At 43.4% G+C, this 27,974-nt stretch overlaps 1 protein-coding gene across 6 annotated transcripts in view; it reads left to right on the forward strand.

Annotated features, from left to right (window-relative positions):
- AMOT (angiomotin) overlaps window positions 1-27,974 on the forward strand; it is a 61,924-nt gene that overhangs the window by 17,688 nt on the left and 16,262 nt on the right. For 4 of the 6 annotated variants that reach the window (XM_061361860.1, XM_061361856.1, XM_061361859.1 and 1 more), the window contains 6 exons: window positions 8,243-8,406; window positions 9,836-10,754; window positions 17,095-17,548; window positions 19,377-19,521; window positions 20,910-21,002; window positions 23,641-23,786. In XM_061361860.1, coding sequence (XP_061217844.1) covers window positions 9,883-10,754; window positions 17,095-17,548; window positions 19,377-19,521; window positions 20,910-21,002; window positions 23,641-23,786 — 1,710 coding nt within the window. In that variant the 5' untranslated portion in view covers window positions 8,243-8,406; window positions 9,836-9,882. The remainder of the gene's footprint in view (window positions 1-8,242; window positions 8,407-9,835; window positions 10,755-17,094; window positions 17,549-19,376; window positions 19,522-20,909; window positions 21,003-23,640; window positions 23,787-27,974) is intronic. The other 2 variants (XM_061361862.1, XM_061361861.1) reach the window with 1 other exon arrangement.

Genomic DNA, 27,974 nt, shown 5'->3' on the forward strand with positions numbered 1-27,974 from the left:
GAAGGGGCTCACAGACAAATAACTGCCATTCATATTGGTTGCTTTTCTGCTTTTCCATCCTCTCTCAGAGTGACTCTTGTCATAGTTCGGTTGTGTCTTAAGCTTAAAACAACCTTTTATTAAAAAAGAAAATACTAAATATCTGAAATTCTTTGGAAGTTTGGAGAGGTCTTTGATTGTTTTCCTTGATACCTGCTGTTGGACTATATAAGGTCCATCAGTATTGGTTAGGATATAGAACCAAGACTTTGTTTAAACCATGAAGAAGTTCACTGATGTAATAAAATTGGTTTTTAAAGGCCTTGCAATTATTTGTTTTAGCAAAGCACTTACAGTGTCTAATTGCAGACCAAGATGTTGTTGGAGTAGCTCTCTTATATGAGTGTCTATGAATTAAACCAATTTAAGTTGTTATTTAATGAATTAATTAGTATTTGTAAGGCCTTGTCTAGGAACTGTATCACGGGAATGTTTACTGTAAAATGCTTTTGTATTTCTACACAACTTGGTTTTTGAAAGAATTACTTTGTCTTTGAGGATTATTTACTGTAACCCTCAAGGAAAGTAATTCCACATTGCAGTGACTTTGTTCACTTCAGGGTTTGGTGGACTTTTCCTGCTGTTCTAATTTGGGTGGTTCTGTGTTCAGCTGAAACACATTTTATTGCTTCATACTAGGGCTAACCCCTCTTGTTGTGGGGCTTGGGAAAAACAGGGTGAGAAAACATATCTTCCTTGTTTTCCCATTGTCTTTTGGAAAAGAAACAAAGCTGAAGCCTTCATCTTTCTGGAGACAGAGAACATAAACCCAGTGTATGATAGCCTGCAGAGGGGCACGAGGAATCCATGACCTGTATTTACTGAAATCATTGCAAGTGAGTGCTGATATTTATATTAGGTAAAACACAATTTGAAACACTTTTTACTGCAGGATGATAAAGGTTGAAGAGGCTGAGAGCAATTAAATAGCGTGTTCCACCCTTCCTTCGGGTAAGATCAAGGATCAGTAGAGAACGGGCTGAAAAGAGTGCTCCAAAGTTATATGAAAACCCCAGCTTTTGCTGTTGCCAAGTTGGGTTGGGGTGTGGAGCACTCAGATCTTAAAAGAGCAATAAAGCATCTTAGCACCGAAGGGGAAGAGTGGTTTTGCTGCCTGGTGAAACCCTGGTGTGTGTTTGATTTGGAGAAGGAGGGATGGCAAAAGGAAGTGTGTCTGGGAGGCCCCAGGCCCTGTCCCAAGCTGCTCAGGTGGTATTTTGAAGGGTTGTTTCCATGGAGCAATCCCAAAAGCTGACATGGAGCTGGTGCCTATGGAGGCAGAGGGCTCCGAGGGAGCACTGGGTATGCGTTGCCTTGCGAGGTGGGGGACAGCAGGTTTCCCAGGCGGGTGAGCCCTGGCAGTAATGTTCCTCAGGCTGTGGAGAGCTCGATGCATTTCCTGCTGGCATGGACTACAGCTCTGCAGGAGAGCTGGGCCAGGATTAATGATCTCGGGGTTATGCTTACGGAACAATGTGTTACCTGTGGTTTCTGTGCATGCAGAAGTCCATCTTAGCGCATCACAGTGCTTAAGTGGCACAAGATTGTGATGTGTTATTAGTTGCTGGCACTGCTTCTTTGAAACATGAACATGCAGGTTTCCTTCATGAGGGGAATATTGTGTAGCTCTGACTTTTCATCTCTGCAACTGCTAGGGGTGGATATCTTGCAGAAGTATCTTTCCAGCTGTGGGAAATACTCAGTTCCCCTGCCTTCTGCTGGCCCAAGTTTTGGGCTACTGACATCCTCCATCAAAACCATTTAGGCAGGATCTATGCTTAAAATATTTGCTGCTCCAGTTATGATGGAAAATCTTTCTAGTAGTGATGAAGTTTATATTAGCAAGATGTTTTGCTGGTATGGTTTACCCAAGGTTTCCTAAGTAATACACCTAAACCCAGTTATTTCGTAGTGTAACTGCAACTGCTTTAGAGTGGTTGCTGGAATAGTAACATTGAAAGAAGTCAATTTGCTGAGTGACACAGTTGTGGCAACAAAAACATAAATGGAGGCCAGGATTTAGCCCATCAACGCTGTGCTAAAGCAAACGTAGTAGTATCTTCCTCCCAGTGTGGTGGTGAGGCTCAGTTAATAATCTTGCGAGTAATTAAAGGTTTATACAAGGTGCACATGAAAGCCCCCGTGGTTATGATAAAAGAACAACACCAACCCCACTTTTATAACATCTTTGCTTTCTAAAATTTCAGTGGTCTGGAGCTTCTGTTCGGTTTTACTGTTAACAAGATAAAATGCAGATCCGTCTTTTTAACCTGTGCTACCCACTAAGATCCCCAAAGGGGCTTGTTTTGTGATACTGGGTTGTCCCAGCACTGTCCCCTTCCTTGAGCTACGGCATCATGGAATGAGCACTGTTAGGTTGAGTATCAAGCGATAAATTGCCTGCATTTCAACTGTTTATAAAGGAAAGCAAAAAGCATCCCTTTAAAAAAGAAATCAGAGGGGCTGTGCCTGCTTGCTTTGTGTGTTCTGTGACCAGTCCTGTTAAATTCTGTGAAACTGCTCTCTAAAATAAGGAATACTCCTCCATATGGGAGCTTAAAATAGTTTAAGTTGTGGTAATGCTAGAAAAAGCCAGAAAATTCCATGCTAAAGTTAGGCCTTCACGATTGTTTTCTTCTCTACACCCTCTCCACCTGCGGTTTGTGTTTGTGTCAAGATACGTATTTTCAGGATGTCACAACGGAGATAGGAGGCAAAAATACCTTAAGGTAGCATGAAACAGATAATCTGGGGGTTGTATTTCTATTGTTTTCAGGACTTAAGATTTAGGTTTGAATCTGAACTTTATTTTTAATGCAGGTGGTGATTTTAATCTTTTTTGTTTATCTCACCAGCAATTAAAACAGCCTGATCCTATCAGTAGGGACAAATGATGCACTGTCAACGTTTTGCTCCCTTCTGATAATGCACATGAAACTGCTTTGCGTGTTTGAAGATTACATTTTACTCTCACATGGCTTTCATTATCTGAGAGCCCCGAGGAGAGGCCTGGACTAAATCAGTGAAGGAATGGAGAAACCACACAATGCAATGAAAATGGTGCTGAGGCATACTTGGGATAGTTGTGGGACAGGGGCTGCTGACGACAGAAGCAAGGCGCTGCCTGAGTGCTCGCAGCAGCAAGAAGTGGTGCATTCTTAAAAGACAAAACAAAACTTGGATGTTGAATTAAAACTGTGGCTCGGGCTTACAGCAATTCCCCAGTTCCACAAAGGTAATGACTGGAAGTCTGTGAAGTTTGAAGTGGATCAGTCTTGCTCCGTATGTGCTGGGAGGCAGTGCTCTGAAATGAGACCTGGTGTGACTAAATGTGGGTAAGCTTGATCTGGTTTTATCAGGAAGGTGTCTAGAAGGTGAGCTTGTGGCCTTTATGAAGTTAATAATGAAGTTAGTGTTTCATTAACTGTGCAGAAATTGCAGTGCATGCCATGAAAGGGTTGTCTCTGCAGATCTGAGTAGTACTTGGTTGTGCTGCAGAACAGTTTAACTGAATGGTGGGATGTGTGCACGTAGAAATATTCCCAATACAAACAGCTGGATGAATACCTACACTGGTTTTGCTGTTAGACCAGTAAACCATTCAGAGTAAACCCCCCTGCCCCTCTGACTTTTAAAATCCTATGGAGGAACTTGAAATTCCATAGCTTTCTTATCAAAATGCTTAAAAGCCGTGAAACATTCCTGTTTGTACCAGGCTCTGTAAGTGTTTGTTCTCTTCTTTTTTTTTTTTCCTCCCCTTTGTAATATAAAACCTAAATTATGTTGGGGAAGATTATAGGTACTTCCCTGTGAAGAAATTGATACTTTATAGTGAGGGAGCAGCAATTCAAAGGTCAAGTAAGGTCTTTTCAGTTTTTTCCTTAGAGATGTTATTTAGAGGGGTTCTTCCTATGTTGATGTCTCATTTATCTCAAGCCAGACCAAGTGACTTGCTGCTTTTTCTTCAGGCCTGCAAGGCTTTCTTGTGCCAATACCATGAATGTTTGAGGAGGGTGGCTGGTGGCTCTTGGTGAGACAGTCTAGTCCTTGCTGAAAGTGGACTCCCTTTGGCTTGGAGAGTTGTTAGAAGCGTGATCAATGTTTGGCTGTTCAGGTGGCCTCTTGCTATAGTTGCCTGATGATCTAATAGAGTGGGTATGCACATTATTTGCACCCCCCAGGTGACATTGTTCTTGTTTTTAGTTAAAAGAAGGAAGTTTTTCTTGTTTGCCCCATGACTCTGGCCTCCTGGTATGAAGATGAGTAATGCTGGCGCTGCTCCATGCACCTGCCTGCTACCACCCTTCAGGATCACCTGAGCCACAGTCAGCAGATCTGGGCAAGCAGGGGCTGGATGGTTGAATGGGAGCTGGGGAAGTGTTTATGGTTGGAGACTGAAACCCTCTCTTGGTCAGGAGCAGGTGCTAAAATGCTGTCACAACTTTGGGATTTGTTGTGTGCCGCCTTGCAGGTTTGGGTGTTGGCGCCAGACTTTGGGAACCTTTATTCCTAAGGACTATCCCAGTGTGTATTCACTCCCTTCCTCCTCCTTGGGTAGGACTGAAATGAACCAAAGAGCATTCAGTGATAACCTGCACTATTCATTAAATAATTTTGGGCCTCGCCCTTGTGAGTTGTGTTCCTGACCACTTCAAAGCGAGTGTGTGTGCACAACAGCCACGTTTCCAGTGGTCTTATGGACACTCATGTGAAGTGAATTTTGCAGGATCAGGCCATCAACCTGCTGGGTTTTGCATAGGCCACGCAGCAAAGGCATGTTTCTATTAAACAGAGGGTGGCTCAGCATGGGATCTGGTCTCTGCAGTTGCCCAGGGACTTCACAGCCAGCCTTTTCTATGCTATCTCTGTTTTGTGTTCCTTGCCTGTGTTAGGGCATGCAGGTACGTCTGAAGATAACTCTGCACCTAAAAAACAACCGAAGACTTCATCTAACTGATAGCATCCTATCATCACCTCTGCCAACCAGGATAAGCAGGATCACATGTACATTGCTTAAGTAAAGCACAGAATAACCTAGCAAAATTTACTGCTTAAGTTTGAAGTCTGCCCCTGTCACTGCATTGTTTTGTGTATGACACAAAATTTAGTAGTAAAACTGAAAGTGTTTAACTGTTCTCCAGCCCTTTTGAGGTGGTGAACCTGTTCCCATCCCACCTGATGTGTAAGCTAATTAGCTTCTTGGCTAAGCAGTATTTCTGGGCAAGTAGGTACAGGCTGTCCTCACAGGGACTCTTGCATTCCTCTTCGTTTCACAAGCTCCAGGAAGATGCTTCTCTTTGCTTGTGAGGTTATTATTGCCCCATGCAGGTTAATTGAGCTATAGCATTATAGCCACTCATCAAACAGTGGTGAGCAGCTCACTTGTCTAAGCTTGTTTATTTTTATAATGCTCAAAAGTATTTGCATGCTGTACAGAAATGTGCTGCTTTGGTTCCTTCCAGCCTGGCAGTATTATAATTTTAAATTCTTTATTAATGTTTCTTCCTCACGAGGGACTGGCAAGGTTCCTGTGCATAATTACATGATGTTGAAGACAGAAGCCTCAGCTACTGAATTTTTACACAATGCCCTGCAAACATGGGTCTTTTCTTCTTAAATAGTACCTATGCTACCTCCCTTTTTATGCCCATTCTTGATCTCAGCATGGGTACATGCAAGTATTTGCAATTCCTGTGTTAGTTCTGCCAGTTCTAGACTAATGTTTTGCTCAAGAACATACAGATGGAAACTTACCATTAATAATTTCAGCCTAGAAGTTAGAACAAGGTAGTGAGATGATAGAGCTGCGGTGCACAGGAACGAGCTGTGAAATCGGTTCAGCCCAGGAAATCTCCCTCACAGTGTTTCTTGGAACAGAATTGGTCTAAAACTGAATTTTCCACTTGAAAAACAAAGTGTCTGTGGGCTTTGTGGTTATGGAGAGTGCACCATCCAATCCATAAGCCAGTCCAGTTTTGTAGAGTTGTTGGTAGTCCGAATTCAGCCATATCCATCATAAGAGATTTAGGCTAAACCCCCAAATAGGTCTGCTTAAAATGTCTACAGAACCTATTCTGATTTCCTTCCAGCTCTGTCATAACAACTTTTCCAGTGCACCTCACTGATTTCCATCTTTGGCACACTGAGAATTGAAATTGCTGGAAGAGCCTAACACAAATAGAATTTGGTGTCCAAATAAATAACACATGGGCTGCGGTACCGACTGTATTGTTCATTTTTGTGTCTCATTACACAGAAAAGTTAACTCCCTGGTTCTGCCGTGAGTTTCCAGCTCGCTCAGAAAGCAGATTTTAGGAATGCTGCCACCCAAGTTAGTTGCACAAGATTTTCTTTGTTAATTAGAAATAATGGGATAAAACAAAATAGGCTTGATGCAAACAGTTGGTATATAAAGAAAGGAGTTTTGCTGGCCGGAATATCTTCATATTGTATCTCTGTCCACCTTTTGGTTTGGATTGCCAGGCTGATTCCTGCTTTACATCCACACTAAAATTAGTAATATTCAGTTCCAGCAAATACTTTTGGTATGAACTTGCCCTTCCTTCATCGGTTCAGCAGAATGAGCTTGTAGTGCTGTGTAGGGAAACACTGTGTGTGAAATGGTTGCATACAGAATTACTTCCTCGAACGTTTGAAGGAGTTAAACATGCACAGATTGAATCTGTCTGTTGAGAAAATCTTTAAGGCTGAGAGGCAAAATCTCAAGCTGGGTTGTATCTTTGTATTAAGAAAATAAACACACACACACCACCACCCCCTTAGATTTTCCAGTTGAGACAAAAGAAATCTTTGGGTGGAAAGGCAGCATCTTATTGCATAATAAAAGCCTTTTTATTCTCTAATAAAAAGGGTTGCTTAGGGCAGCTTTGCTTTGAAAAAAAAAAAGACATTAAGAAGAAGAGTCGGTGATGATGCTGGTGTGAAGGGGACAAGGAATCCTCAACCTGTGTTGTGCAACACTGGGAAAAGAGGCTAGAAGTTACTCTTGTTATCTGGTATCTTAATGCCTGGTTTAAAGGTTCCTTACTGCATATTTGCTGGCAGCTGTTTTCAATATATCCCTCTCGAGCTAAGTCACCAGTTAAGAATTTGACATTAGATGTTTTTTTCAACCACCATCTTGAAGTACCACACCACACAACACAGCCTTGTTCTCTGCTTAGATATTGTTCATGTGCCTTGAAATTGCTGTTGACACCTCAAGTATTTAACTTGCAGATCGGAGATAATTTTTTGGGGGTGTGGATGTGTGCCATAAGAAGGCAGAGACAGAAGTATCCACGTCTGCATTCCTTCACTGCATCTGTTCCCTTTAGTTTTTTTGCAGCATTCCAGGAAATTAAGTTAAATTATCCATCTCAATGAGTATTTTTAATTTCACTAGTTCGGCTTTAACTGCCTGCCCTTAAAGTACAAGCACACTGTATGCACAAGTATGTTCCACTTCTTTTGCATCTTTTGCCTTTTTTGTTAGGACACCTTCAGTAGTTGTTTAACTGCTTCTTGAATAACATGCCCAAATACACGTTTCTCCTGATTCTCCCCTCAATGGTTAAAAGTTTCTTCAGTGCTTTATATTCTGAAAGAGAAAAATAACATAATCAAAGAATGCTTTGGGAATTAGAGCGGGGCTCTGCAGTATATTTCTGGCATTCAGTGTAGTTTTCTTTCCCAGTCTGTAAAATAAAGCTAATATTCATATACTGATCATTCTCACAGACATTTCTGAGGCATAATATGTTGACGTTCGTAAAGCATTTAACCATATCTCTGTTCATCAAAGGATTTGTGCTGTTGTAGTTCGAAATCTATGGCACCACTGGAAAAGGAGCCATATGCACAGGGCATCATCATCTGTGCTGCAGCTTTCATTCTTAGCAAAAAATAAAACAATGGAGTTAAAGAATTAACGGGTTTTAATCACTGTTTCACTTGGAGGCACAGATGGGACAAAGCATTACTTGGCAACATTTAATCTTGGAGCAGAAATTGTCATGATTAAAGCAGCAGCTGGAGTAGATTGTGAGGACAGGGGGGTTCATTCATTCTAAAGGGACCAGAATTACTGGGTTCTGGGAGAAAATGAGAAGCTACAAAAGCAAAATCTGAAATACGGGCCAAGGTTTATTATTCCTGGGGTCTCATCTGCTGATTAAAACGATGTTTTCAATGCTTTCCTCAGAATTATTTTGGAAGCGAGGAGAGTGTCAAGTGATCTGGCCTACTGAAGAGGAGACCGAAGCCATCTCTGAGTGGAGATTTTGGACTTGCATGAGGAAGGCTGTGTGTCCCCCCATGTGGCAGAACTGCTGCTCTTTACCAAGGAAGTCAAAGTGAAGGAAATAGGTATGTGCCACTTCCAACTAGGAATTGAGAAGAATCACACGAACAGGCCAGTTAACAGGGCCTGAATTCTTAGTTGAGGCAGCCTGGAGCGAGGTGGGGTTTGAGTTTCTCTTCATCAATGGTTGCAGAAGGTTTCTGCCTGCCTAATGTGTCCAGGCCTTGTGTCACAGGGATAGATTCCTGCAGCAGGCTGGCCCAACAGAAGAAACTGGGTGGTTGTGGAGACACAGAACAAAGCAGACCCTTCAGGTCTGACTCCTGCAGCCCATCCCTGGTTTTGCCACAGAACCAACTGTTGGGGGCAAGTTACCTTTTGCTAAGGGACAATGTTAAACAGAAAAAAGCGTTCAAAATAAAGTGCTAGAATGCCAGTATGCACTCTGCTGTTAGGGCAGCGCCTCAGCTTAGCCAACAAGTAAAGCATGCTCTCTATTCTGAGCTGTTCTAGCTCAAAAGTAGCTCTGCTTTTAGTTAAATGTCTCAGAGGTATCATTAATTTTGGATATTTCAGCTCATGCAAGGCCAGCGGGCATGAGTTTCCATGACAAATTGCTGACTCCATTGGGAGACTGAGTGAAGTGTAATCACTGCTGGTCACTGACTTAATCTGTACTTAGGATGTGCTTGACATTGGCTCTTTGTTAATACACAGTGTTTTTTCCTGCCACTCAGAGGTCTTTTTCTGTTCCTTAGGTCAGACAACTCTTATTCCTCCTCTTGCATTTGCATGCATTCAGCTGATGACATTTAGATGTGTGAAGATTTGGTTGCCTTTGTATAGCAGAAAGTTGCAAAGTCCTCATTTGCACCAGTATGTTGTGTTTTCTGCAGCAGGGAGACTAGGTGCTGACCTCACTTAGGGTATTTCATAACTCTAAAAACCTGCTGGCTCACAAGGTATTCATTAATTGCTTTAAACAATCTAAGCTAAGAGATATCTTTACTTCCTTTGAACCATATACTATCTCAATCGGCCTCTCTTTTCCCTCCTCCCCACCCCCTTAAAAGTGACAAATTGCTGATTTCACCCTTTAATCCTTGTCTGCCTGTAAATATGGGGAGTGTATTTCACTGTTGGTAGCCCCAAATGTAAAGCAAACAGATCTTAGGCATTTTTACCATCATCCTGGGAGTTTAGGTCTCCTTTTCTGTCTGAAAGCAGCCTTGTTGTCTGAGGTATTCAGCATACATCCTACAGCTTGCAGTCCATTGATATTCCTATAAACTTTCAAGTCACCTTTCATCACCTTTCGAAGCTTTGCCCCCTGGCATGCAAGTCCTTTTCAGGTCAAGGGCCTTAATGACCCCATTGTTATGAGAACCTTTGGTAATCTAACCTGCTTTTTTTCTCCTGTATTTCAAGCCATTGCTCTTAAATGTCTCTTGCTTGATCCACTCAGGCGCTAATAACCGTGTCTCCTTTCCTTAGGTCAAGGGCAGCTTTTACATTCCACCCAAAAGGCACCACAGTTTGAGATGAGGAATTCAGAAGAGCAAGCAGCTACGACAGTTTTACAACGCCTGCTGCAGGAGCAGCTCAGATACGGAAACCCAAATGACAACCGTAACCTTCTTGCCTTACACCAGCAAGCCACAGGAAATGCCCCCCCTTTCAACAGCACTGGGAGTCCAGCATCTCAGAACGAAGGGCTGAGCTCCCAGGACCACCAGCTTGTGACTCATGCTGCCCGTCAGGAGCCCCAGGGCCAGGAAATACAGGTGGACAACAGCATCATGGAGAAGCAGCTCTCCCCACGACTTCAGAACAGTGAGGATCTCCCAACCTATGAGGAAGCCAAAGTGCAGTCACAGTATTTCAGGGGCCAGCCACATGCTAGTGTCGGGGCAGCGTTCTATGTAACGGGGGTCACCAACCAAAAGATGAGGACTGAAGGGCGGCCCACGGTTCAGCGGGTGAGCCCAGGGAAGGTCCACCAGGATGAAGGACTGAAGGACCTCAAGCAAGGGCACGTCCGCTCCTTGAGCGAGAGGCTGATGCAACTGTCCTTGGCCACCAGTGGGGTCAAGGCCCACGCGCCTGTCACAAGCGCGCCCCTCTCCCCCCTCTCCCCGCTTTCTCCTCAGCAGTCCAGCGACCCTTATAAGAATTCTGGCTCCAATGAGTTCTACAAGAACTCGGTGCAGGCCCCTTCCCAGCCCAGCATGAAAGGAATGGAGCAGCGGGGTCCTCCTCCGGAGTATCCATACAAAAATATGTCCACCCCATCTATGAACTGCAAACCTCAGGACTCAGGACATTTCTATAGTGATCATCGCATGAGCCAGCAGGGAAGATCTGATGGGCCAATGATGAGGTATCAACATCCCCCTGAGTATGGGTCAGTCAGGTAAGCAAGACCTTAAACCAAACTCCTTGGCAGCCACACGCAGAATGACAGGATAAAACTCAGTCCATCACCCTCAATCCTGAGGCAGGTTTTCTTTCAGCACAGAGCTCATCTGTGTTATCATTACGTGAGATGACATATTGTGTTCAGCTACAGGCAGTGTCTGGAAGGACTGTAACATGTTTCAGTAGCTACCTACAGAGGCCTGACTCTTTATTAAAAAACCCTAAACAAACGCAAACTAAAAATACTCCAACAAACAAAACGAGTCAGCTTGAGTTTATGGCATGGGGAAGTTTTAACGCTGAGGCTCCAGAGCCTTACGAAAGGTTTGCTACAAAAGCCAAAGTTAGGGTGTGATTCATTGTAGAAACTTGCAGTTACTTATTGCAAGACTTAAGCTGTTATTTAATTACATCTGTCCAGACAAAAGAGGGTTTTTTAGCTTTAAACTGCATCTAAATGCTATGTAGGAAAGGAGAAAGTGACTGAAAGCAACAGTGGTGCAGGTAGCAGCCATCACCTGAGCTTCCTTTGGAGTTTCTCAGACGTTATATTCCGTGGACCAAAGTGTAGGAGTGGGAAATGGAGCTTGCTTTGTGCCTCATCCCGGGCTTGCTAGCTTAGCTTTCACACATTTTCCTTGCATCATTTGAAATCTCAGCCTGTTCTGGTTTCCTTTAGGTAATGAGCTAGATTTGGTTTAAGCCAACACTGATGTCCATGTGGGTGAAGGTGAAGTTTTATTTAGGTGGGCTAAAAATACGGCTTGGCTTAACCTGTTCCTTTACCATCTCATCTCTGTCCAAGTCCAGGTGAGATTTGGTATAATGATTTTGGCCTCATTTTGAAGCTAAAAGGATAATACAGAAGAGCAAGAGGAGGGTGTTGCTACACTGAGTAAATGGTGAGGTCTCTGTGCATGTGCATTGATATTTGCACATACTGTGTTGTCCTTGGAGAGGAGCACGAAAAAGTAACCGGTCTGGATTTGAGAGCAGAGTCTGAGCTTTGGGGAATTTGAATCTGCTCAGAACCTTCCTAGTCCTATGGGGAGCTATTTTCAGAGTTTGTCCACCATTGTTTGTGATCTGAAATGACTTCAGCATACAAGCCTGATGAAAAGGCCCTTTGATCTGGCTAAATAAATAATAAAGAGGCCAGGAAAAGGGGAAGTAAAGGGTTTGGGGGGGTAATGATTGTAGAAGCTCGTTGCAAATGATTTTGCAAATGCAAAGGTCTTGAATCTCTCTGCACACATGAAAGGGAAACAGATTCTTAATGGTTATACTGCATCAGAAATACTCATAATACTGCATATAGTGAATCTAAGACGCAGCCTGCTTGCTGTTTAAGGGAGAGGTATTTGAAAGCACGCCAACAGTCAGCTCTTCTAGACAGGGTGATTTTTGTCTGTATTGGATGGATCCTGGCTGCTTTGAAAGAACATGGTGGGGGAAAAGGAGGGGGGAGGAGAAAGGTTCAGCTGGCAAAGTTTCCAGTAGGGGAAGCAACTGAAATTTGTCTTCAAAGCATTGGGAATCTAATGAGGTTACTTTTTAACCTAAATAGCTGCACGGAGGAAAGGTTTCCTTTGCAAGCGAATGCTGATGCAGTAGAACAATCGCAAGACTAATCCATAAATTACAGAGCAGCGTAGCAAAGGAAGGGAGCAAGTCCTCTCTTCCCCTCCCTCTCCCACACACTTTAAGAGAAACTGTCATTGAGACAAGAAACCTTCTGTGTTACTAAAGGTGCAGCTGGGTGATGGTGTGTGGATTTTAAAGGCCCACAACTTCCAGGAGGACGTTTGCCTGGCTCTGGGCAGCACTGACCAGTGTCTTTGCAGCCCTGCTGGGGTGATGAAGTGTTTTCCGAGGCTCCAGTTTTCCCAGCTCTGTGTTTATGGGGATTAATTTGGGCTGGTAAATGTGTGCATTTTTTGAACTGTGTGTCAAGGAAACAAAGCCCCTTCTTTCTGCTGGCGAAGCCGCACCCTTTGCTGCGGGTTTTTCCCCTCATTGTTCGGGGGAATTTGAGGGTGACCTAACGATGTGGTTTAAATAAAACTCGTTGAGCAAGATAAACATTGGGGAATTCACAGCATTCTCATGCTTCACCCTCCCCAGTCTGGGAAAGGAATGGGCTGTGTGGTAAGTTTAAACCAGTCTGCAAACACTTTGCCTCACCTGCTCCTGGGCGGTGTAAGTTTGGGAACACGTATGTGTTGGTAATGATGTTGGTTTAATGTAAATACCGGGCATGCCGGAGGCATCCAGACTGCTGTTTGGAAACTGTAAAGACAGTTCAGAAGAGGGATGGCTGCGAGTGAAGCTCCGAAATCCAGTTCTCTCCCTAATAGCTCCACTGCACATTAGCACTGGTGATGAAAACAAACCTGCAGGTCTAAGAGGGGAAGATGGGTGCCTTGGGCTTGGTGTCTGGTGGGGTTGCAGGGTCTCCTGTGGCAGAAGAGTGGGAGCTGATGCAGTTTTGGGTGCAGAGGTAGCTCGCTGTCTCTCTGCTTCAAGCGGCATCTTCTGTTGGGAGCCCAAATGACTGAGCTCCTGCTGTGGTGATTAATCCTGTTGACTTCACAGAAACTTTTTGAGAAAGAGGTCTGTAGAATTTGTCCCATAATTAGTAAATCATTTCTGTGCACTGTGTTCCCCTCAGCAGCATCAAAGTGGGGGATAATCAGGTATGACTGGGAAGCAGAACAAAAATGCATTGGTTTGATTTCAACTGCCTAATGAAGTGAAGTCTGCTCCCTCCTGCTGTCAGTGTGTCCCTGTTCATGCAGGGGGCCTGTTGGAAGAGAGGGGAGCTGTAGCTTCTTGAACATGAAACAGGCAGAAGCTGGGAAAGCAGAAAAAACTTTAACAAGCTAGAGACCTTTCCTGACCTCTTCCCATTTCTGCCCTCCCCATTTTGCTGCTCTACCTGCAGACATGTGTGACTTATGTTTGCAGTCCTGGCAGCCTCAGAACTCCCAGTGGCTGGGATTGCTTGCAGAGCTGCCCTTGCTCCATAGCTCTGTCTTCATGACTTAAAAGCTAACGTGACCCTTGTAGTTGTAGAACCATAAATCCAGGTTTGTACTTGGTGTGTGTCTCTGATACGCGCCAGGGGCTGTAAGGGAAGCAGAGATTCTTGTGTGATACAGTCTTCAAAATGAAGAGGCCCTTACAGTTACGTTTTCAGACTTAAAGACCTGGGGGAATTGTTGCTCTGAGGTTTTTTTTCCTACATTTGGGGTTTTGAGCTCTTCATGACACTGAGGGAAATGGAAGGAGATTGTGTAATTTTGTTTCCCTTGTATTTTGAGAGCCTTTCTGCATTCTTACATGAAGTGGTTAGTTCAGATGGAATTTTGATGACTACTGCAGGGTTACTCAAGGACTGAAGCTTTCATGGAGGGAAGTTGCTGCTACCGTGCTATCAGCAGTTCTGTTAGGTGACTCCAGTAGTCATTTGTACCTTGAAATTTTGCAGTCTTGACTTAAAAATATTGAGAAATCTGGTTGGGTTCATTCCTTTACCTTTTGGAATCTCCCAGTCCAAAATTGGTTTACCAGAGAAATAAATTCTGCAATTCTCTTGTTCATCTGAGGAATCTCAGAACCAGGTAGTGTGAACCCACAGAATAAGACAAAAATGAAGCAGTGGGGATGCTGAAGAGTTCTTTGAACCTGTATGTACAAATCTGCATAGAAGATCTTAATGAGGTTGCTGGGATTTTATGTGTTAGGATGTTGTGTTACCTCATTTTGCTGGGAATACAAACACATTTGGGACATTTTGGAAGCTCTAGTGGTTTTGGTAATGCAACAGAACCAGAGGCTCCCAGCTATTCTGTTTTAGCTTGAACCCACAAGATTGGTGTCATTTCAAGACTGTGAGAGGGTTTGTGAGGACGTGAGAGCCAAGATGCTGGAAATCTTGGAAACGTCTCTTGTTTAGAAATGCTCAGCCATGGTTTCCTAGAGTTGTTCTCTACAATAGGTTTTAAAAAAAGTCATTACCAGGCATGTCAGTACAAAGACTGTCCCTTCAGTATTTAGCTTCTGCTGTTGTTTCACTTTGGACATCTTTGTGCTCCTTTTATTATCTCTCAGGTTCTGCAGAAATGGTAAGATTCTGCCCATGTGTCTCTAATGAGATGCTTTTAGTCAAATAGCTCAAATTGTTAACTTTGACATCTGAACAGTCCATCTAAATAGGCTTAGAACACTAACACACCAAGATCAAGTCATTCTGAGTAACTGCTTCAGGTTGTTTTCCGACTGGAAGAGTATTGGTTCAGAATTGGAAATGTGGTTTATTTCATCCATGAGGCAGGCTGGCAGCGTATCTCTTTTGATCTAACCTCTGCAGGTCATCAGAGATTAAATGTCACAGCAGGGTTATTCCCTAATTGATTATAACATCAAAACAGAGGTGTCAGGTAAAGAATAATCTCAAGGAGACAAGATGCAAAGTTTTAACTCTGCGCATAACTGGGTGAGCTGGGAAAGGAGCTGGAAACCACCTGAGACAAAGCAGACAACCTTGAGCACGGCATGTGATGGGTTTGCCTCATTCTTCATTATGAGAACTGGCAAATAAGGGTAATGAAGTAAATGCAATGTAGAGCTGGCCTCCCAGGAGGGAAAAAAACAAAGTGCTGCTACTAAACTGCACATTCCTAAGGAAATTAATTGCACATCTCGCTTCTGCATCACCCCTGAGATCCTCAGGCTGCATAGGGTCATTTCTGGGGAAATACAGCTTCTGAAATAATGTTGCTGGTAGGGGCCACAGTCACCTGAGTGTAAAGAGAGAAACACTAACTAGAGCAGTAATTATTTGGTTTTTCCTAAGTGACATGACTAGATTTGTGTCCCCATTAAAGAATTTGAATGTGAGCTTGGAGGTTTCTGTGCACCTTCTCTGCTGGAAGGCAGGGAAAATGAGACATGAGATGCATGATACTGAAAAGTGAACCCTGTGCTGGGCTGAGAATGTCCAAACTCTTCTGTGCACTGCCAGCCAGATGTGAGTAACACAGACATTTCCTCTTTGGACCCCTATGAAGAGTTGATACATTCTTTCTGCAGAGAACAGGAAGGATGATGCTGAGCGTTAGCATATCGCTGAGAAGCCCGTTGTGTAACCCTTGAGTTCCCAGTTCAGCTGCTTGCTGTTTTCAACTGTTGTGCCATTAATGCTCTTGGTGTGGTGGGAGAGCTGTGCTGTGGGCTGTACTGTACATCCAGTACCTCTGCTGCCTGCGCACGTAGGTAGCACAGGCAACCGTGGGGTTATTCTGTAGCAGCCATGGCCAGGTGAAACAACAGCATGTACTTTTCCATCTGCAGGGTTGAACTGCATCCCAAAAAGTGGGGAATTTCATCAGAGCAGGAGTATCTCAGAACGGGTTGAACTGCCAGGCTGGTTCTGCACCAGGCTGAGGTCTGTGCTTAAGAAGAGCCTGACTGCAGCATGGAGAGGGAGTGACTTCAACTGTTAGAATAAAGAACATCCAGAGAAGTTAAAGGTTGACTGTCTCTGGAGGAGGAAGCAAAACCTGCCTCCTGAGGTCATCCAAGCACAATACATCCACACAAATCTACTTGGCTGATGCAGCACAAGTTGAGCTGGGGATCTCCAGCGCCTGGGAAATGTGAGCTGGTGTAGCTTGGAGTTAGTTGATAGACTCAAGTAGGTTTCAGGTTCCTAGATCTGTCTTTGATATGCTGCGGAGGCTTTTGTTAGGAGCAGTAAACAAATCAACTGCGGGTGGTTCTGAATGAAAGGCCTGGTTCTGATTCCTAGATTGGTTTTCAGACCCTTTAACTGTCCCATTTGGCCAGGCTTGTTGGTTGATACATCAGAAAGCTCACATCAGCGGTGCTAGCTTAGAGTTTAGCCATCCCCTTTAACTCTGTATCCTGGATTGCAGAACAAAATGCATTGTTTTCTTCATGAGAGATGGTGCATTTCAGGACAGAATGGAAGAGCCCATTCCTAACAGTTTAGTTGTTTTATCCACAAAATGTGGAGAAAAGTTATAAATATGATTTTGGCCAGTAGTTGCTGATGGAGTTTCTCTTAGTGTTTCTGTACAAAATAGACCCAAGAGGAAAGACCTTTGTGCATTTATGTTTTCTGCTAATGATTTGATTTTGAATTTTTTTTTTATAACAAACTCAGAAAGATGAGGAAAAGCTCATATATGAGTCTTTTGTGTGGGAAGGTCTGTGGAAAGGAGCTACACCGGTCATCCCACACCTTTTCCCTGGGTTTGTGCACCATCTTCTGCATGACTTTGATGGTGCTCCTGCTCTCTGTTTTCCAGGCAGAACCCAGATGTGCAGCTGCAGTTACAACAGAGACCACCTCACCACCACAGCCCAACTTCTTCCTTGACATCCCTGGGATCTTTGACTTTGCTTCAGTCTCCACCGCCATCCAGGCTGTCCCCTTCCCAGCATCAGCAACCTCTGACTCCAAGCCAGGGAGATCCTGGAATTCTGCCACGGACCCAGCAGCCATTCTTATCAAACCAAGTCCACCAGGGGGACTTGTACCGACTATGCCAGCCCTTCCTAGGACCGCAGCAGCAGCAAGGAGATTCCTATTCAGTAATATCCCGGGCTCAGCAGATCCCTTCCCCATATCAGCAGATGCAAGTAGATCCTTTTGCCATAGTTTCCAGGGCCCAGCAGATGGTGGAAATCCTGTCAGAAGAGAACCGGTCTCTACGACAGGAGCTGGATGGATGTTATGAGAAAGTAGCCCGGCTGCAGAAGGTGGGTGTTTTGGGATAGCAGGCACTTTTCTGTGTCTAGTATTGTCCATAATTGAATCATCTAATCTGCAACTGTTACATTCCTTGCCTAAGGGTTTGATTACCTACTTGGGAGTCTTTTACATGCAGATTGATTAGTCTGTATCCTGTCCTGTAGGGCAGCAGCTTAACTTTGTCAGAAGATAAAATCAAAGCCCTCAGTTTTATTCTAATAGTTTACTGACCGTGCTCGAAAGAGCATCCTCATCAGCTGTCTTGAAGAGGCTGACTGCTTGGCTTGTTTTGTTAAATTAAAGCTAGTGTTCTTATGCCCAGGATAGCAGCAGGCTTCATTTTCCCATCAGTCTAAAAGACTTTAGAGACTGCAGGAAAGGCTTGATTGGAATGACATGAGACCATAGTCACTCAAGGAGGCAACAGGGGACATTGCCACAAAACTGGTTGGCAGGACTCTGTGCAAGGCGAGTACAAGGCTGCTATGGCTACATTGAAGACATTTGGACTGTAGGACTGAAACTAACACTTCTTTTGTCTCCCTCTCAATGCCACACAACTTCTGTGAAAACTTAGTATCTTGGTTTGGATGGACCTATTTCGCTACCTTTGGCTTTATGAAACAAGTAGAAAAAGTGGTGCTAAAACATTTTAAAAGAAATATCCCAATGAGACCCACCATTAACATGCATGTGTAGAGGTATTTTCACTGTAGCCTTATAGAAATTAATTCTTGATGACCAGTGGTTTAAAACTGGGCAGCAGGTCAGCTTTGCTTGTGCCTTGCAGCTGTGAAGAGGCTGATGCTACTTGCAGTTGAGGACTTTGTGGGTCTTGCTCTGCTCTTTGCACTGAGCAGTCTCCAGGGCCATAAAAATGAGTGGCTGCCTAGAACACTTGTGTGAGTTCAGGTGACCAGTCTGGCTTTTCACACTCATGATTCCCTGTGTTACCTCTTTCCAGGGACATATGTTCATTGTGTTGTTTTGGTTTGTTTTGTTTTTTTTTGGAAGGTCTCTGACCAGGAAATGCTTTAGAGAAATGTTTTCGCAGCTTCCTGGTAATGAAAGAAGGGTAAAAATGCACTTTCCTCCACCCTCCTGTTGATCACTTGCTGTGGAGTGCTGATGGAGTTTGCTGTTACATGCATCCATGCTTCCATAGCAATGAACCATGCCTAGTAAGAATAGTTTGAACTGAATCTCTTTCTGCTCTTAGTGATCAGAGGAGCTTCACACAAAAGGCTAGAAGGAAGGATAAAATATTTTACTGCAAATGTTGCCCTCCCCCCATTTAGTAAATTAACTATTTGAAAGAACAACTAAGTTGTAGAAGTGTGAACAGAGAACATCAGGAGATTCAATTATGGCTTTTGGACCCTAACAGTTGCAGAGCTGCAGAGTTCATCAGTAACACAGGATCCGACACTAGTGTTTTTGTAGTATAGTTTTGTCTGCCTTTCTTGTTTTATTTTTCTTACTCACTTGATACCACACTAGCTATTTATATGAATGCTTTTTGCCCAGACTAACAGTAGTGCCAAACTGCCTCTATCTTAGAAAATAATAGATTACCTTTGCACTTCTTCAGTTTGCTTTATCTGTGCTTTTGTATTGGGTAAACAGGACTAGAATCTGGAAGGAGAGTCTAGATCTTTGAACCATTGGTGTCCTTTATGCTGAAGGAGCCATCACAAACCTGAGGCTGTTGTTTTACTTGATGTATAGATGTAGATTTCTTCATTAAAGTAAACTTGAGAGAAAATGATCTTCTTTCAGAACCTGAATAATTGTGAGTGATAAAATAGTAAGTGCTTGTTTTCACTTCCACTGCAGCTGGAAACAGAAATTCAGCAAGTTTCAGAGGCATACAAAAACCTGGAGAAATCATCCTCTAAACGTGATGCCCTGGAAAAGGCCATGAGAAACAAACTGGAAGGAGAAATTCGTAGGCTTCATGATTTCAACAGGGATCTGAGAGGTGAATGAAGTAAAACTTGTCTTCTTCCAATGTTGGGGTGTTTTTATTGTTGTACTTCCTTGGCAGGACAGGGTTCTGCTGCAGAATTCACTGTGTCTGTTGACAACTAGACTGTGACAGGATACTCAGGTATGTTCAGCAGCCTGAGATTTTAAGTGCTTTCGGCAAGTATGGAAATGACAGCTTTAGGAGGGTGCTGTAGTTTCTCATTTCCAGCCTGTTTCTCATTGAGAAGAAACATGTGATAAGCCAAATAGTATAAACCAGATGCAAGCCTGGAATTCTCTCTTGTCTTATATCCTAGACACAATTTGTACAATTTGTTCCGTTTATACAAATGGAAAGACGTTTTGCTGACTGCCTAATCCCACACCAGGCATGTTCACTTTTATTTCCTGTCCAGTGACCTTTTTGCACTGACATACAAACTGCAGACTGCCTGTTCTTCCTGAAGGTCTTGTCAGTTCTTATCAGTGTAGGCATCTGGTTTTTTGGATCTCCCTTCCTTTTCCAGAGTGAGATGTTATTAGTGTCTGGCTCTTGCTAAGAGGCTGAGGCAGTATGGTGGCTGACAGTAGAGAGTGATGTTGAATAGTATTTGACCTTAACATGGGTAAAAGTTTTACCATTAGCTTGACAGGTGAAACCCATCTGCAGTTTGGGGTGTTTAAAGGGAACAATCAGGTTTTTAAACTCTAAACTTATTTTTTTTGCAAACACCTTCTGATTGTCCTGCGTGTCATCTGCTCTCACTGCCCCATGTCTCTTACTGAGACTGTGTTCCCAGAAACCGTTTTGCATCCAAGAAGTAAGACCAGTGCTGTTTAGAGGGACAGTACATGAAGGCCTGCATTATATAATCTTATTCATAATAAAACACAACATAAACATTTTATTCTCACTTTCATAGACTGACATAAATTCCTAACAGGCTGCAGCAGCAGAACCAGTAACCTGTCCTTAGGGTTTTCCTGTTTCACCTGAAGTCGGGTAACTGGACAACAGTGATTTAATTTTCTAACTATTCAGATCTAGTGGGGAATTAAAAGGGAATCTTTTAATTGCACAGTGAGATTTATTTGGGTAGAAAGAATAAGGTGTCTTAATGTTTGTAAAAATTGAAAAAATAGACTTTTTATATGTTGTAACTGTTTAAAGTAATTTCTTTGGGATTTTGTTTAACCTGTTTTGTCTCATTGAGAAGATTTTCTGAAGGACATAATTGGAAACATTTCAAAAGTGGATGCTAGCTTCTGGTTTTGGCTGTGTAGAATTAGGGGGTCTCTTCCCCTAATGGGGAATTGCATTGGAAATGTCCTGAGCAGATGTGACATAGTCCTTGAAAGTTTTTAATGACTTAGTGTTCCTTCTGTTGCAAACTTCTGCAGAGCGCATGGAGACAGCCAACAAGCAGCTGGCAGAGAAGGAATTTGAGGGGTCTGAAGACAATCGGAAAACCATCTCTCAACTCTTTGCACAAAGTGAGTTATGAGTGAGTTAGTGAGTGGGGTCAGTACCAATGCTCCAGCCATCCTGGGAGGGATAACAGTGCAGCAGGTTATGGTAGGTCAGATCTGTCAGTTTTCTACCAGGATGGAAACCAGGGCAGTGACAGTCCAAAACTGGCAGTGGAGAAGGGATTCAAAAATTCCTTTCCTGGCAGTATGTAAAGTCCATTTGATGCCCTTTTTTAGATTTTGAAGCAAACATAGTTTGCAATTAAACTGCCAGATTAGTGTTTCCCCCATAATATACAGGGTAGTTTGGCCACTTATTTTGTCCCCTTTGGAATTAAACCTTTTTAGGCTGACAAGAGTCCTGGCATGAATTAAGGCCAGTGAGACTGGAACCTGGTAGGTCTCCTATCTCTTTCCTCTTTAATTTGCCACTGTGCTATCCAGTTCTGCAAACATAGAGGGGATGAACACTGCGTGCAGTATGCTGGGCTTGGTAAGGGTCATGAATTCTGTCCACAGCAGTGGATTTATCACAAGGCAAACCAAAATGACGGATGTGAAATGCTGCTTTTCCTTTGTACTGAAATGTCTTGAGGCTGACGGCGGTGAGCCAGCTTTTCTCTCATCCCATGGTGTACTCCACCCTTCTGACAATGCTCACTTTTCTCCAATTGTTATATAAAAAGGTAATGCAACAAAATTGCAAAATAGAGATTTTCTGTGGTGTAACACACTGCTTTGACTCTGTCAAATGCTGGTATCCCTCTCGTGTTTTATTTAGCTTATTCCTTGTGGATTACATTGCAGGCAAATGGCTATCATCAGGGTGGGAATTCAAAACTCGTGATGGTAGTGAAAAGTCTATGAGTTTAGTCTCCTATTCAGACTGGTTGGGTGGACTTTGTGCTTCATAGGTTCACCCAGAGAGGTGAGGAAGTCAAAGCTGTGAGGCCTCACACTCAATTGCTCCTTTTGGATGAACATGGAAGCCATAGTGCTACGTTTCCTTAGTCCCAGCATTTCTATGGGTGCTGTAGGCACCTGTCAAGTGAAGCTGTTCTCATTTGGGGAAAAGTCTGCAATAAAACCTCCAAAAGCCTCACTGCAGGCACGTAGAGATGAACAAACAGACTGCAGGCACTGACTGATACCTGCTGGCTTAATGCCACCCTGCCTCATCTCTGCCATTTTTCTACAGCACATTTCAGTGTGCTGACACCGTCAACAATTCATTTCCTGGGTGGAGGAGAAATACTGGGATGGAAGAGATGGGGAAAAGAATAGGTAGGCAGTGACATTAGCATTTGTCCTTGTCTCATGTCACAGGCTAGCTCTGAGTTGCAGTCAGGGTTTGGAGAGTTCTGGGTGCTGTTGGTGGACAGGTTCGTTTTGCAACCTGTGTGTGGGCTGCATTGATTCCTTAGCAGAAGGGAATCTTTAGCTACTCCGTGTTGCTACAGCTTTGCTCCTGGCTCTCTGCTGGCAGAAGAAAGGGAATAATTGTGGTCCTGTAAATATAGTTAATGCACATGCTTGCACAAACTCTGTATTCCATATGCAATCTGTCTTAACACCCAGGATCTAGTTCCTGTTTTTCAAGCTTTCCACTCCTTGTCCTCATTCCTTTGTCGTGGGATTCTGGTTTCTGGAATGCAGTTTCTCTGGTGTCATCAGTGATGGGTGTAGATCACTCCAGGGAATATTTTGTGGTTGTGTATCCAGCAAGGGTGTTAATGTTATCATTATAGCTGGTTGGCCTGAGCTGGGAATGACAGCATATACAGAGGACATCAGCTCTGTGTTGTGGCTTTGCTTTACACCTCTATGTGATAATTTCTCCAGTCCTCAATTATTTTATCATTTATTTTTTTATAAAGGCAGTTTCCCTGCTCCTGAAGCGTAGCAGAACTGCTCCCACTTGGTCCAGCTTTCCGCAGAGCAGCAGCAAAGGGCTGGCCGCTGTGCTTGGGTGCCTTTAAAGGGTCAGACATGAGCTCTCAGTGCTGGGCAAAAGGCTTTCTTGAGCTGCAGGTTTGCTTTAAGCAGTGACAGAACAGATATATGTGCCTCTGGCCCAGGGGGTCGTTTTTAAGTGCTGTAGAGGAAGACCAAAGAGTTCTCATTTGCTCACTTTCTTTCTGTCTTTTCTGATGGTACTGACAGCAAAGTGGGACAACTGGGTGTTGTTACTTTGAGGAGGAGGACAGCTACCCCAGGCAGAACAGCTTTCGTGTTTGTGGGGTCAGTGTGAAAGAAAGGAGCACAAGTTTTTCAGGCACAGAAGTCTGCTGTCTCCTCTCTAATCTCTCTGGAATTAAATTCACCAAGTTTGTTTTCTGCTGCTGAAAGCTTGGACCTAAAGAGGTGCCAAGTGTCACTAACCATCTGTGTAATCAGAGCAAATTACCTAACTGTACTGAGTGATGCACCTTCTCCTCCTTCTCACTAGCACTTGAAGGTACCATGCTTGTTTTTCAGGGTTACGAATCTTCCTCTTCCTTGAAAGCCATGTCCCTGTTTTTTTCCCCACTTAGTATTAGATTTGCATTCTCTCTCTTGTAAGAAATTCCAGAAGAATCTTTCCTTCACCTCTGGAGTGAAAGACTCCTGAAAACTGGATAAAGACAAGCACTGAGTGATAATTCTCACTTTGTTTTCATAGACAAGGAAACACAGAGGGAAAAAGAGAAACTGGAAATAGAACTGGCTGCTGCACGCTCCACCAATGAGGACCAACGGAGACACATTGAGATCCGAGACCAAGCCTTGAACAATGCTCAGGCTAAGGTGGTGAAACTGGAGGAAGAGGTAAGGGTGCTGGGAAAGAGAAATTAGGCTAGCTTGGGTTCCAATTTGCTTGCTTCAAAGCTGTTTGTATGGCTTAGCTTTGTGTTGGTTAGCTAAGCCACTGAGCTGTGCACAGATAAGCCACAAATCTCTATTTCCTTGGAAGTGCTTTCGTCTAAGCAGGCATGTTTTGTTTTCTTTTTGTTTCAACTGATAAAAGTGGGCTGGAACTGAAATCCCAGCCCTGGCAACCTCCTGAACTTGGCAGACATACAGATCTGGATGGACTTCTAAATAATACCAAATGAATGCAGCTTGTCCCCTTGCCAGGTGTTCCACTTACACCAGGTTATCGTGGAGCACAGTGCAGATCACCAACCGTGCCCAGCATTCGTAATCAGCTGGGCACGACCTTAGCTATTTTCTCTTCCTTTCCTCCCAAGAGGTGAGAATGCATCTGAGCTGCTTAGTGGGGCAGCTTTTGCAGCAGTTTCTTTTGTAGCCACTCACACATGGCTCTCACCTCACTGCCCTTCTGCGTCACAGTGTCTGTCCTCTTTCCTCCCGCCTACTCCTTTCCTCTCAAAGGCTCCATTTCCCTCTCCCAGCCTCTGCTTCCTTTACTCCTACTCTTCCTCCATAGCGAGCCTCTGGAGGAAGTCTCATGACCAAGCACACTTCCTCCATTGCAGATTTGTTCTCGCCTCTAATTCTGCCATCTTCCTGCCTACTAGCACTCGCCATCACCCTCACTGTGCCTCTGTCCACCTCCATCTGGCTTCATCGCCAGGCTGTGGTCCATCACTGAGGAATCAGGTTCTGTGCAATACAAATGATAAAAGTAAAAAAAACCAGTAAGAGGAACGCTTCAGTGTCAGTGGGCTCATTCAGCCTTGCACACAGTTGACGAGTCCATTGATTTCACTAAAATTGCAGCATCACCTGGCAAGTCTGACTGGCACCTTTGTTCCTCAGGGGGTTAGGGAGCATTAGGTTATAGGGTAATTTAAATGTGACATGATTCTATTTGGCTCTAGAACCATTCTATCATTTGGTCAATGACGTATTGGATCACTTTGGCTTTCCTTCAGATTTCAGCAGCCTGTTGCACTAAAAGTCTGATGCTAACTTTAATTACACAGAATATCCATATGGCTTCCTTGGAACTATTCACATGCATGGAGTCAACATGCATATTGTGCTGTGTTCAGCCAGGGCCAGCACACGCAGCACTTGGCTAGGCTGAACCTCTTTGTGGGTACTACTGTTGGCTTCCTCAAAGTAAGCTGAAGCCTTTAGGGGTAATAGTAATTGTATGTTTTCTTTTCAAACATCCCTTGTTTTACTAGAATTGGGTTCAGTGCTGCTGCAAAATATTTCTGCCAAGCCTAGGTAGAGTAGTAAAATAGGTAAGTAACTGTGGGGCTAAGCTGCATGATCGCTTAAAACCCACGCACATGCTGATAGGGAGTGAAATGCCCTGCATGAGGGCTTGTGGTCATTTGCATTCAACCTTTGCTCGAATCCCAGGGTGTGCAGGAAGTGCCACCCTTCCTGTTGTAGATAAATATGGAAGCGTCTCAGTGAGGGAGCAGGAGTTAACTCTGCTTTTTCCTAGACATGAGACAGTTTAAAGGGAAACTGAAGAGGTAAAGAGTCACTTTTGCAGGTTTCCCAAATACTTTTTAATGAAATGCTTAGGATTATAAAGCATTTGTTTTTTTTTGCCTCATTAGTATTAAATTGTGGGAACTTCTCAAATCCCCAAGCTGTTTGTTAACATGCTTTCCAAAAGACAGCCCAGCAAGCTGTTCAGTGCTCAGAGCACTGTTCAGGAGGGACTGTAAATGTAAGCCTGGGTTAGTGACATTCAGCGACCAGGATACATGAACAATTTGTCCATTTTTCATGTTATTCCTGCCCGCTCCATCTGAGTTACCAGTCCCTGTAATTGTCAGGAATTACCAAAGTAGTCCTGCAGAGGAGGGTGGAGTTTCTTACGCTAAGGTTTGGCAACCACTCTGGCTCAGGGCCCAGGGGGGGTTGCATATTTCAGTTGCTGCATCCTGTAATGTAAGTTTTCATCTGGGTTTTTTTCCTCTTCCGTTCCGACTTCCTATTAAGTAGAGTTATGCTGCCTTGTATGCACCAGATCCTTTATAAAAAGAGTTATTTCCATTCTAATGGGAGTTGTAAGCCATTAGAGTAGCTTAATTTATCACTATATCATTATAGCTGAGTTTAAATGTTGCATTGGAATTGGGACTTCCAGATTCTTTTTCAAGAACTTTCCCTGAATTTCCAGTGTGGACAAAGCAACCCATTTAGAAAATGTAGGTACTTGTCTACTCCTGTGCAGCTTTGAGAGCTTTTATGTATGTTGGATTAGAGCTTTCATATATATTGGATTTTAGCATCCAAGTTAGAGGGAACAAAGAGATAAAGGGACGCTAAATGTGGTGGAGAAAGGAATCATCTTGGAGATGCCAAAGTATAGTGTGAAGCAGTTGGAAGCAGAAGTAGATATTCATAGAATACTTGGCCTGGTTTGTTAGCAGGGGTGAAGTGACTCTTCAAATTTAGAACAAGCTGACATTAAAGTGTCTAATAGTGCTAAAAAAGATGAGTGATCGTATTTTAAACAAACTTAAATATGTCTATGAACAGACTTGCTAAGTACATTTATGTTTTATATGTAGTAATTAAACTCTGCTGCTTCTCCACTCTTGTGTAGATACCCGGTTATTAACCCCAATTTTCACTGCTCCATTTTCATTCTTCCTTTTAGTAGATGTTCCACAGTTATGCGTATCAGCAGCTTGTTGGAATTATTCCTAGTGAAGTATTAGTCTGTGTTTTTTTAAGGTCAAAGCTTCAGATAGTTTTCATTACATGCGACAAATTTGAGATAAATTGAGTAGATTTGAGGTAAAATGCATGTTGGCTTGAAACCATGTCTCACAGTCAGAAATGGTTGGCGATATTGATACTTGCAGCTAAAGCAATGGAAAGTTCTCATTTTGGAGCATGGATTGCCATGATGATCTCAATTTTGATACAGAAGTTTGAATGGCTGCAGTGTGCAGCAGTTTGTAGCTGATGGATGGTCACAGGTGGGCCACAGTCTCGTGTCTGAACTTTGGAAACTGTCACATCACCATGATTTAACAACATGTGCTGGCATACACCTTGAGAGCCTGCAGCAAGCAGAACAGATGGTTAAATTTCCCCTTGCTCTGGTCCAGAGACAGAATTACTGGGTTGCAGCAAGGCCCATCCTACCCAAATAGAGACTCTGGGTGAACACTGGCTTATTGTGGGTCCTTTACCAGGCTTGTAATATTGGAGGAGGGAGTTCGATGCCAAATACTTTATCTAACCACAACTGCTGGATGCAGAGGGTGCAATTGCTACTGTTTTTACACTTGACAAAGGAAAAAGAAAAAAGGAATATCCAGAACTTTTCTTGAACTTGGCTATTTCTGCTTACCCTGGTTAATTCATACCATGCAAGACCAAACTTCAACTTAAAAAAGGTAGTGGTTTTTCTTTATAGCAGTGTAACTTGCACTCCTTTGCTGCACCTCTTTACAAACCACTGTTTTAATGAGTGCCTTACGGAGACAGCTTTGAAAAATAGTGACTACCACTAAGAAGATATAAATATCTCTTCCATGCCATCCTCATGCACACACCTTGGAACGAAAGGAGAAGCCAGACATCCTTTCTAATGGGTGCAAATTGGGGGCTGAGGGAAGGGAAGAGGTTTGAATGAAACAAGTAGCTTGTCTTTAGAAACTCTAAGATCTTTCAGCCATCAGAATTCAACATAAACCAGGTATCAGAGCTAAGGTACTGACTGTATTCATTTCCCACTCAGCTATTGTGCAGAGCAATAGCACACTATTTCTGATAACACTGAGGGTTCTGTCTACGGGGAAATACAGAAATGTTCATTTCCAAATGACATCTATTGTAGTTTATATGCTGTGTCTAAAATACTTTCACAACAGAGCTCTGGCTTGTGGGGAAAGAGACCCAAAGGAGAGTTTGTGTGTTGAAGCTTGTCTGGTTTCTTCCAGTTGTTTGTCTGGATCTGTAAAAAGATGTTTCCACTCTCCACAGCTTTGTCTCATTTAAATATCTTAGACTCTCAGTGCTACATAACTCCTTTTAGGACAGAGTTACTTCTGAAAGGGACACTTTTGG

Source organism: Neopsephotus bourkii, unplaced genomic scaffold (genome assembly GCF_033783945.1).
Source record: "Neopsephotus bourkii isolate Nb327-2 ecotype Australia unplaced genomic scaffold, CSIRO-AGI_Nbou_v1 NB_1067, whole genome shotgun sequence".
NCBI classification, from domain to species: domain Eukaryota; kingdom Metazoa; phylum Chordata; class Aves; order Psittaciformes; family Psittacidae; genus Neopsephotus; species Neopsephotus bourkii.